At 27.9% G+C, this 12,384-nt stretch overlaps 1 protein-coding gene across 1 annotated transcript in view; it reads left to right on the forward strand.

Annotated features, from left to right (window-relative positions):
• The window catches only part of LOC112693064, a 179,050-nt gene extending 166,689 nt beyond the window's left edge, over positions 1–12,361 (forward strand). Inside the window, exons 9-18 of the mRNA XM_025567958.1 lie at positions 5,272–5,400; positions 5,680–5,816; positions 5,889–6,060; positions 6,650–6,766; positions 6,854–6,978; positions 7,070–7,251; positions 9,027–9,182; positions 9,248–9,536; positions 11,067–11,211; positions 11,278–12,361. Coding sequence (XP_025423743.1) covers positions 5,272–5,400; positions 5,680–5,816; positions 5,889–6,060; positions 6,650–6,766; positions 6,854–6,978; positions 7,070–7,251; positions 9,027–9,182; positions 9,248–9,536; positions 11,067–11,211; positions 11,278–11,464 — 1,639 coding nt within the window. The 3' untranslated portion in view covers positions 11,465–12,361. The remainder of the gene's footprint in view (positions 1–5,271; positions 5,401–5,679; positions 5,817–5,888; positions 6,061–6,649; positions 6,767–6,853; positions 6,979–7,069; positions 7,252–9,026; positions 9,183–9,247; positions 9,537–11,066; positions 11,212–11,277) is intronic.
• Positions 12,362–12,384: the final 23 nt, after the last annotated feature.

The following is a 12,384-nucleotide window of genomic DNA, read 5'->3' on the forward strand; positions in this document are numbered from 1 at the left end:
GTCCATCTGAAACGTGTGCGCCCGGTCGGCGTGTCTGCCGCACGTACCGCCGGGCCCAGGGCGACCCGCGCACCAGGACGACGATTGATAAAACGTCGACGCGGAAAAGTCCAACGAAACGTGACATAAATAATACAGCGCGCGCGAGACAACGCCGCACTCCCACGCCCTCACGCCGCTCCGCTGCGATCTGCACCCCGAGCACACCCGAAAACCGCACGATTTCCACCCTTCGGCGCAACGGCGGTCGTCGTCGTTTATCATCGGGTCGCGCGCACAAAGAAAGCCGCCGGCCGATCGAATACGGCGATTATAACGATAATAATAATAGTATGTGAATAATAATCCGAGATGCAGGTGGACTCGCGAGAACCGCGTCTCGTGCACGTGCTCGCGAAACCCGTCGACCTGACCCTGCGGCAGCACAGTTACGAGCGATTTTATTTTTGCACTTTTGTGGTGGCAAAAATGTGATTTTTACCGTTTAAAACATTCTTACGTGTTTTCATTCTTTAATAATTGTTATTGTTTGTGTCGGTATTTCAAAGCCTCTCTTTTTTTTTTAACCTATAGGAGTTAGAAATCGTCGAAAATTAATCGCGGTTTTAAACTGAAATCCAATGATATCGTGTTTTCTAACAAAATTCTAACAATCGAGAGAATCAGATTCAATATTTTTTTTTCTACGATCACTTAAAATACGAAAACGTTGTATAAAAAGATAATGATGAAAGCCGAACTTAAAATCATTCGACGTATCATTGTACTATGCTAAAGTAAACGAAGGACAAATACTGTCCTGAATATCGTCGTTCTCTAAGGTTCTATTAATTTTGGAACGTATATTTTTCAAATTATGCCGTATTTTTTTCTGAGGCACAGATAATTTTGGACGAGTTTTTTTTTACTAAATCACCAATCATTCATGTTACAGGGGCTGGAGTGTTATATATTAATATTTGTAATTATTGCATAAAACGAACACAGTGAAACGTCACTAAATACAAACTGATGGTAACAACTTACTATTTTCATTGATACTAGACTATTATAACACTATTACTAAATTTAATAATATTATATAAAATATAAAATTAGAATTTCGAAGGAATTCAAACTCAATAACAATAGCTTTCTTATCACCCGGACGCGGGCGAACGGGACCGACTATATTCCATAGTACACGTACGCGCATGCACATGTCAATCCTTGCACTCTCAAAAATACTTTTGTACACTCGCAACAATGAATATTGCTAATAAGCTGGCGAAAAATTAACATACTTCTGGTAATCCAATTTCAATTTTTTTAAATTATTTTAATTCGTCAGCTTCTTTTCTATGATTTGTAGGAAACAAATTTTGAAAATTTTTGGAGAGTTTACATGGTACAGTCCCTAATAACTTTACTTACTTTCTCAAAGTTAACTTGTACTTTAAAGTGATAACAAGACAAAAAAATAAAAAAGTTTTTCCTACAGATCATAGAAATGAAGCTAACAAATTCAAATTAGTATTCAAAATTAAAATTGGACTATTAGAAATATGTTTATTTTTCGCCAGCTTATAGGTCTAAATGCATGAAAAATCCAATCGTTTAGAACCGCCTTAAAGGTAAAATAAAACAAAAATATGAGCGATGAGACGCGTTTTATAGCACAACGGTAACCCACACTCACTTTCCATTTCCACCTTGCACCGGAAAAATGAGAGGTCACACGTTTCGTCTTGACACCTCATACCTACCTATATTTATTTTTATAGTGTAATTGGTTGCTTACTAGGATCACTCTCCTTGCTGAACACATCCAGCTTTGCCCTCATGTCCCGCTACCAGTATATTCTAAGAATATGTTGGAAAAATAAAATAATAACAATTTACTAATATATAATCTTATATGTATAACACATGTTATGATATTCAAACTTATTAAATTATTTTTTTATTTAATCATTAAAATATAATAAAACCAAATTGTTCCTCCGTATTCTAAGTGGGTAAACATTATCCCATTTTCACCTATAACCCTTCGCCAATGCTTAAATTTTATTTTTAATTTTCAATTATTTACATAACATCTTGTTTTTGAATTAGAAATTCATAAAATCAGATGTATACAACATTATTGGTTATATTTATTTATATATATATTATATATATTAATATATATTATATTCATTTATTCTCACATAAAATGTAAGATTCACTAGTCATAAAATTGATCAATGTTTATGGTATTTTACTAAAACTAGTCGCACGTAATACATAGTAAAATAAGCAACAAAAATTTAAATCATAACTTAATATGTACGGAAAGTTAACGAACCGAGTAAAGTATTTTCCGTTCCAAAACTGTGCTCAAAAATATAGCTTACATACGATTCGCACTTTTTAAAATGGCTAGTCAAAAATGTTTTCGTTTCGGAAGAAAATGTGCCTGTTGCACAAATAATACTGTTTGTATAGAATGCCACAATACTGCTCATGAATATAGTAATATTATAGACATTCATATATAATATTATTTATTGAAAACCAAATAAAAATATCAGTATGCATTTTTGGAAATTCAGATATAGTCACGTAAGGGTTAGTTTCACACCAAATATTTTTAAGCAAAACTTCTGAGGACAACTTTAAAAATAAAGTTATAACTTTATAATTGAGATATTTCATATCAATATACTCGCAATCTTATTAAATTTTCGTTTCTCATACAAACCTCTAAAAAGTCTAAAATTTCATTTGCACAAACTTTTCCCATTCAAAATGTTTTTAATAAAATTCTATTATGTGGCTCTAAATAGAATTCAACATAGCCTATTCTCAAAAGTAATGTATTATGAGACACATTAGGTACACATATACGAATGTTAATTAATTTAAAAGTTTAAGCTAAATCTAACTACATAAAATAATTTGCGTTTAAGTCTTGGTGACAATAAAATATTATTAAAGAGATTAAAAACAATAATATTGTTACTTTTTCTTATCTTTTTTTTATAAATATTCTATAGAAGTACTCTGACGTTATCATTTTAAGATATTTAAAATCCGAAAGTCAGTTGATAATCAACAAAAAGTTTAAATGAAAAACAAATTAATAAATAATTATCGTAGATTTATTTTGCTTCTATTATTCGTTACACGTTACACAAATTCTGAGACACCAACAATAGCATTTATTTTTATTTTATATAATTTTTGTTCATACGAAAATTATTTACAAAATAACTTGTATTTAGAATAAAAAAAAATTCTTTAATAATCCCAGTCAATTAAAAAATGATATATTTTACTTCTTTAAATTGATTTTCTATATTATTTTTATAAACACATCATCTACAATCTCCTACAGTGATTGCAAATGTGATGAACTTTCTTCCATTTGATGTTTAAAATATAAAATCAATAACGACTCCTCTAACCTAATTGAATATTTTCAAATTTATAACCAATTCACGTATTACCTTTGTATAACTATTATAAAGTAATAAAACCAAAATCCTAATCAACATTCTAGATGGAAAAGTAATTTATTGATTTAAATGAATTGATTATTGAAAAGTTAATGAATTTAATATTTAATTTCATAGTTAAATTAACGAAATTATTTAACAAAAATAATTAAACCAAATTATCTTCTAAAATAAATCCAAATGTTTTCTCAATTGTTGTAATATTTTATTACCGTAAATCATTTTTTGAAACTTCCCAATTCATTTTTTTCACTACAAAAAAACTTTAAAATCTTGTATTTAATTTGCATGTCATAAGTATTAAAATGTAAATAACGCGTGGAAAAGGAGGGTTTGAATCTTGATCTTGGTTGGATTTTTGCAATTTTTCTCAGTTTTTCTCAATTATTCGAAAAATTGCTGAGCAATTCAAAAGAAACCTCCATTTGTAATCTAATTTTAAATTATTATTCCTTTTTAATATTTGGTGATGATTGGAACAATCTAAAATCATGAATTTAAACATAAAAGAAACATAAATATGATGAAATCAACATTCCTCGTTTCACTGAGATTCTAAAACTGTACAAAAACATATCATTAGTTTGTGTTTGTGGTTCGAATTGGGAAAATGTACATACCTTATAATATTCCGTATTTTCCATAGTACACAAACATAAACACACACATTTGTATATATATTTGAATGAAAACGTGATGTTTACAGCGTCAAGTAATTAAACAAATTAAAATATGTTATAATTTTTGGCATTTAAAAACGCTATTATATACATAAACAACTTTTTGTAGAAAAAAGATACAACAAATCTAAGGTTGAAGTTAAAGTTGTGAAGAAAGTAAAGAGTTCTAAAAATTCTATGCAGACGTTGACAAATATGAAATAGTAGCCTCTAAACTAGAGTTTTTCTTGTAAACTCACAATTTTCCAAACGAATTGTGGCTTTCTCGGTTAAAAAGCTTTTATCCGGTTGACAGGTCATTAACAAACGGTTAGTCTGTGATAAAAATGTTTTCTGTAAGTATTCTTCCTTCTTTTTACATGTACATATATATATATATATATTTTTTTTTTAAATTTATTTAATATAAAAATATCCTATGTCGTCAAAAGCTTATCGCTAGGATAAAACATTAAACACAATGTTCTTAAACGGTTCTTTTGGATTAGAATAAAATGCACATACTACTATAACGGGGGCTTCATTTAAGTTTTATGCATACTATACTTAAAACACACACACACACACACACACACACACACAGGCACATATACTCGTATATGTGTGTGTTTATATAGGGTATTTATAGTCAGTGTTTATTTCAGGAGGTAGCCAGGGGATATTAACCCCCCCTGCAATAAAAATGTATACCCCAGAAAAAATTGTATTATTTATTAATTTTTTACTCCTATGGCATACCATATACTACATATCTAAATTTACATAACCCCCCCCCCCCCAGGAATAGAAGTTCTGAAATAAACACTTTTTATAGTTATAGTAAGCACTTGAAAACCTGTAATTGAATGTAATAACTATTTTGCGATTAATAAAAATAACTTATTACGAACATTTCAATATTTATTCTAACCAAATAGTAGCACTACAGTTATCTATATTCTGTATATCCTATTAAAAATCATATAGGAACATAAATCTTATAAAATATTAACACAGCAAATACTGTTATATGATTACGTAATAATTTAAATACATTCAATTATATATTTCGATCGCTAAATCCACAAAACGTGTGGTCTTTATTTTTCTACAACAATCATATTATTTTTCAGCCATTGCGGTACACACTACATAAACGTTTACCAAGGTCCGACATCCAATAGCCCTTTGCTGACAACGATATGCGACAAAAGCAAAAAGGACCATACGTTTCCCGGGCCAAATATGCTTCTAGAGTTCAGGTAAAACGCGAAATTGAATATAATCGCAAAAATAAAACACCCGCAATAAAAAAAAAAAAAAAACAGAATCTCGGTTCGAATCAGAATTAATATTTAAACGTATATTTTTATCTGCTTTTTTATATATTGTGCATTTAAACATTTTGTTTTGATGTTTCTTATTTGAAATACGAGTTTTTCCGTCACAGGAATCGAGATATTAATACTATATTGATTATCATTGTAATATAATTATATTATTTTATATTTTGCATAACGTTTTATTCTTGTCGTCCATAGGGCCGGTGCCGCGATCCCACCGTACGACTATACCGGTTTCGTGGCCACAATCGAGTTCATCGACAACGTCGTCACGACACCGACGAGCACGGCGGCCACGTTAGTGATCTCTCCGTACCCGGCAGCCGCCGTTCCCAGTAAAATTAAAATAACGACAAAACAGCGGTTTCCGGCAATCGTATTGACGCGTATGGTATGTTTGTTTGCAGGGATCCCGTCGAAGAACGACAAGGCGTGCGAGATGACGATCAAATCGACCGACGTCAAGTCTGGACATTTCGATTTGCGGGGCTTGCAGAATTGGAAAACAAACTGCACCATTCGTTTCGAGGGGAAAGAACCGGAAATCGTGCACATATCCCTGTTCAACTACGTACTCAAGTGAGTGCCATTAAGACTTACCTCTCGTAGTCATCACGTTCCTATTTCCAACGTGTGTTATCGCTCTTTTGTAACAACACGAATGATGATCAATCGATAATCATCGTCTTTGTTAATTGTTTTCCGCCAATTCAAACAGTTCGATGCGATCAAACATGCCGCGTAGAAATAATATATAATGCGCGTGCAATTTCACGTGTATAATATATATTATTTCGTATACATTGTAAATGTATTTTTCGAACTGATATGGGTAAACGTACATACGTATCATATGGAATAAATGAAATACTTGATTTCTTGATTTTAATTCAATTCACAGATACTATTAACTACTAGGTGTAATTTCGATAAATAAGTGGTTGATATTTGTACATACAAAAAATGGACTGATATCATAATCGATACAGTTAATCGATATGGCAATCCAACCACAAACTGATGTATAAAAATAAAACAATTATCAATTCAACATTCAGAAGAAAAAAAAAATTTTTTTAATTATTTTCGATTATTCTACTGCGTAAATAATAAAAACTATTTTTTTTTTTTTTTTTTGAACAATTTATACATTTTTATTATATTCCAGAGCCAGTTCTTGTCAATCATTCATAGACATTTACGACGGTCCAGATACAAGGTCAAAAGATATTATTAAACGATTGTGCAGTCCTGTAGAGAATCATGCTAGAGATACAAATGGCAGGCAAGTTTGACAAGAAAATTTGATTTAAGTGTTTAAAATATTTTTTCTATCTCTACAAATATTATGTGTGCTTTATTTCAATGGTAGGTTCCGCGAAAGACAGATGTTTGTTTCGTCAGGTACATATATGACGCTTTTCGCCCGCAGATTGATGGCTAACACGCAAGACGTTGAAACTGAATTTTTGGATGGTGCCTACAGTTTCTTTAATGGTTCGTAATTCTTATAATTATACATCATAATACTTAATCAAAAATTGCAATTTAAAATATATTTCAAACATAAAATGTTTTCATTATTAAGTATTAGAAAGAGGAACATTACAACCAGACACGTTGTGTGATGTGAACTACAATGGTTTAAGTAGTTCATCTAGAGGAAGATTGAAACATCCTGGAACTGAACAAATATTTTGGAATGTTGAAGGACAAATGAGATGTTCTCAAAATCTAATTCCAGCTGCTAATCAGAGCATAAGTATCAAAGTAAGATTCAATAATTGCATAATAATTTATATAATTTTTAATATATGACCAACTTACGATTCAATAATAGTTTTATTTTTTCAATCAACTTATATTTTCCTTTTATAATTTAATAACATATACATTATAATCATATATTATAATCTATTGAAACTTCAAATAAATTTTTTAAATAAAATAAACTATCAAGTTATAAATTTAAACATGATGGAATTCTGTCATTATGTTTTATAACAAAACTAAGTAATAAATAACCTTAAAATTAGTGAGTTGTAAACGATTAAAAGTTATTAATTATGTCGCTATTTAGTTAAACTACTTAAAAAAAATTATATGGTTTTTAAAAAAATGAAATGATTCAAGATTTATAATATTTTTATTGCATTTAGCTGAGTAAGTTGTTTTATTTAAATTTAGCAGTAAAATAAAAACTCAAAATAGAACACTTTTGTTTAATAAAATATCTACATTAAAATGTATATATTTTTCTTAACTATAAATATAATATAAATATAATATAATATTAAAAATATTAACAATTTTACTTTATTTTATATAAACATTGTTTGATCAATACAGTGTAACTACGTTTACATTGGATTCAAAACATTTTTAACTGGAAAATGCATAAATCGCTATCATTTAAATCAAACTATATTCATTAACAACTTATAAACGATCAAATATTATCTTAACTAGCATAAGACATAATTAATATTTTGAATGAAGTTGCATAAATATTTTACTTTTCCTCTCAATCTAATTTGACTGTAAAACTTATTGAAAACTTTCATTAATGTTATTTACGTTATTAGGTTAAAAGTCATTAGTAAATATTTTTCAAAGTATTGCTTAATTGTGGATTATTTTTAATTAATAATGATTTTTCACAATTAACTATGGCAACAGAATGGATTAATAACATAAAAAATTAAAAATTAATTAAATATATTAATTTAAATAGTGATTTTTTTATATTGAAAACTTCAAATTTTCTTGCAGCATTGATTTGTTTTTGAAAATATACGCACTCTAATATAAATACAATTATAATACTATTATCAATAACACGATTTTTATTTAATTTAATAACATTATTCCAATAATCAATAAACGTTAAAACAAAAAAAAAGTAACGTCAAGTAGGTATATAAAGAATTGGTAAAAAACTACGAGATAAAATATTAAAGACTTGACTATTTAAATATGAAATAAATGAGCTCTTAATTTGCGTTGTATATTTAACATGATAAAATAAAATACTAATGTTGAAATTTTGTGAACGAGAGAAGAACGTGAATTTATAATTTACCGATACATTTATAATTCAACGGTCATAGACGTGTCTACGAGTCGTGTATATCATGCACAGACATGAACTGCAAAATTTGACTTAAATTGTATTATCAATTAATGCTAGTTTAAACTTATGATTCTGACAAAATGACGTTTAGAATTATAGTAGAAATTATGAAAATTTGTAATTATATTCATATTTTAAGATAATAATGATTTTTTTCAAAATTTGAAGATAATATTTTATTTCCTTTTTGATAACTTTTTGATAATTCAGTATTGCATTTATATATTTATCTTGTGCTCGACCCACATATCAAAGATATGGATATGCCTATGTCAAAAATTGATTAGTATTATTAATTTCAATGATATTCATTGATTATATATTTATAAATATTATAAATACAATAATTCAAATATCAATAAAGAGTTTTAATTCGAGTTATCTCTATGAATGATAATTAATATATTTTCAGGTCATATCGTTAAATAAGTTATCTTCGGATCTTTGTTACACTGAATGTGGAGATGGCGGATGTCGATGTGTTAAGAACGCTACATCTATTGTAGATCAGCTATACATCACGTCGACTAAAGGTGATGTTCTATCATGTATTTGTGGTGACTTTCAGGTAAAATTCTTTGTTAATAATACGAGTATAGTTTAGAAATGTGTTAAATTTTCTCTGTACATTAGGCTGAATGGTTACCAGTAACTGTTAAGTCGTGGTCGCCCATCAACTTGGTGTACTCGATATCAAAATACAGCTGGTCCAACAAAGGATTTGAATACACGGCCGAGTATTCATTTAAAGACGATATAGTGTGTGGATACCGAGTGATCAATCAACATACTGGTATAATAGAATCACCTATAGTGATCAGGGAAAGCCCACTCAACTTTTACTATCATCAGGATTGTACCTGGTTACTGGATTCTAATGTTGAGCGTCATTTGACGATAGAAATAGGCAGTTCACAAAGTCGTGAGTTTCATTACAAATAAGTAAAACTAAAATATAAAATCAACCTACTTATAATAATAGTCTTAACATTTCAAATGTGTACTACTAAAATAACCTACATTAGAAATATAAACTGAACATCTTTCACTCAGAATTGATTTTTCGAAAACAATTCAATATTGATTTCAAGCTTTAAAGACCAATACAGCAATATAATTTATCCGTCCTTGTACACACTCGACCGAAAAACCTCACTCATTTTTATTTTGTATCGCACTACAAATACCCTGGTGTAAAATGGCTCTGGTGTAATATTTAATTTTATTTATTCGTTTTAACTATAAAAACTTAAATGTTGCTTACATTTTTATAAAACTGTCATTTTAAATTAAGAATTTAGCTACAAATTTATATTATTAAGACATATTACATAATTATTTTTATGCTTTTAAAACAATAAAAATTTTAAGAAATTAAAGAAAATAATTACTTGTTCTAAGAGATTTAATAGATGTAGCAAAAACTTATAATTTTAGAGACAAGTTTATTATTTAATTTAAACCGTGTATACCAATAATTTGCACATTTTTTTATAATAAAGTTTCAATATTAAATATTCTTTATATTACCCATTTAAGTAATTAAGGGAGGGTAATCTAAATTAATAAATAGTATTCTATAAGACTTTCTAAGAGTGGTTTGTACAAATAAGTTTATTTAAAACCACAATAACTAACTTCTTTTGATTTTATACATTAATTATGTTTTTATACTTTATTTTATAAAACTTAGTTATTATAACTGCAGGTTTTTATTTAATTATTCAAAGAAAGGTGTTAATAAACTCTAAGTAAACTACACATTTCAAAAATATTTAACTGATTTAATGCTATTCTTCCTATTGTGTTTCTACTTAAGTTTAAATTCAAATTTTCAAACTTAAAGTCTTAAGACAAAAGACATTACCAGAATTGGTTTTTGTTTTATTAGAGAACAATAATCCTATTATCTGATTTTATGAAGAATTAGGAGTTTTTAAAAAACTGTACATCTCTCCAAAAAGGCTAATGACTATTGAAAACAATTTAAATTTTTTTTAATTCATATGTTTTTAGTATTCTATTTTTCTCCCATATAAAGAAAAAAAGAAATTCACAAATAATATTTATAAATAAATATTTAAATTTTTTTTTTTTATATTATATAGAATTATCAATCTATAAATGTATTAGCATATATTATAATTAAATATAAAGTACAAAATTCGGATCTAAAGTAGTAATTTTCTATCTAAACGTGATTTGTAACTAGTTTATATATTTACATAGAAATTAAAACATAACTAATAAAATAAAACGAATACACACTTTATAAAAAAAACCTTACATTTATAAATAACTGAATAGTCAGACAGAGTACTAAGAAATGTTTACCACTTACCACATAGTTTTATTAAAACCTAAAATTACCAACAATTTCTTAGTAGACTTCTTAGTAGTATAACTACTGGTTGGAAAAAAAAATAATAGGTATAAAATATATATGATATAGGTCCATGTTCTGCGTGGAATATAAGTATTCACGAATATTCAGAAAGAGTTGATGATAAAGCCGGGCCAATCTTGTATACATTCTGCTCTAGAGAAAAAAATTCAACCAACACACTTCCGTGGCAAATGAACATTGTTGTCATCAAGTACGTAATTTATATCATATCCAAATATCTATTGACATCTTATGTTTTTGTTCTCTATCTGTTTAGATTAAGAGCAATGACACAGACGCCTCCTCAATATTATATTAAATGGCGATCGGACGTTGATCGAGCTCGACTATCTGGATCAACTGCCCACACTGCGGCTGCAAGTGGATCATCAAAATTGTCAATCAGTTGGACATTATTGTTTACAGGGGTCTCACTTTATATCAAGAAAATTAAAAAAAGATGAATGTTTATACTAATGTCAGTTATAGTTGTCAGTATAAGCTAGATATGTTTTATAAAAATTAATTTCAATGTGTCTAAAAAACTGTACTTACTAAAAGATAATTGTCGGTTGTGACTGTTATTTTTTAGCTATGTTGTGCCAAAGCCTTAAGCAAAATATAAAAACTAGAAATGGTTTAGGCTGCAAGTATTACAAGAAAATATAGTTTAAAGAAAAATACATTATCACCTACTTAATTATAAAAAAATTAGACATATAATTTAATGTATATACTAGCTCGTCATTTTCCGTTCATACATTCATTAGATATTTCAATATCTTGTTTTCATAGATGATTTTTTTAAATGATTTCATAAAAATAATTTTTTAATCAAATAATAAAACACAATTAATGTAGACAATGAATCAATGTAATTCATACTTTTTATTTTATTGAACACAATATTATATTGAGATAATACATACAAATTCAAATCTTAGCATCTCCAAATTCTAAACTTTTAAATTATCTCAATATTATCTATAATGGGTTTTTTTTAAATACTAAAATATTCAAAATTAAAAAAATGTAGTTAGAAAACGTTTAAAAAACGTAGTACAAATTTAATTTTCAAATAATATATACGGGAAGTGATGTGGTGCAATAGGCTGAAACCCATTAGTGGACACATTTAAGTCGAAGATAAAAACATCTAACAAATTAAAAATCCAGAAAACTACATTGGCCGCCCACAGACGATTTTTCAAAACTAGTAGTTGAAAAAAAATTTAAAAAATACTATAATTAAAAATATTTTATCATATTATTTCTTCTACAAAACCTTTTTACCCTTGAAATATATTTATAATAGCTACAACATTCGAAATAATAGTATATATATATGTGTGTGTATATAATTTAATGCATTCATTGACTCATA

This window comes from Sipha flava, unplaced genomic scaffold (genome assembly GCF_003268045.1).
Source record: "Sipha flava isolate LNK unplaced genomic scaffold, YSA_version1 80_pilon_pilon, whole genome shotgun sequence".
Taxonomy (NCBI): Eukaryota; Metazoa; Arthropoda; class Insecta; order Hemiptera; family Aphididae; genus Sipha; species Sipha flava.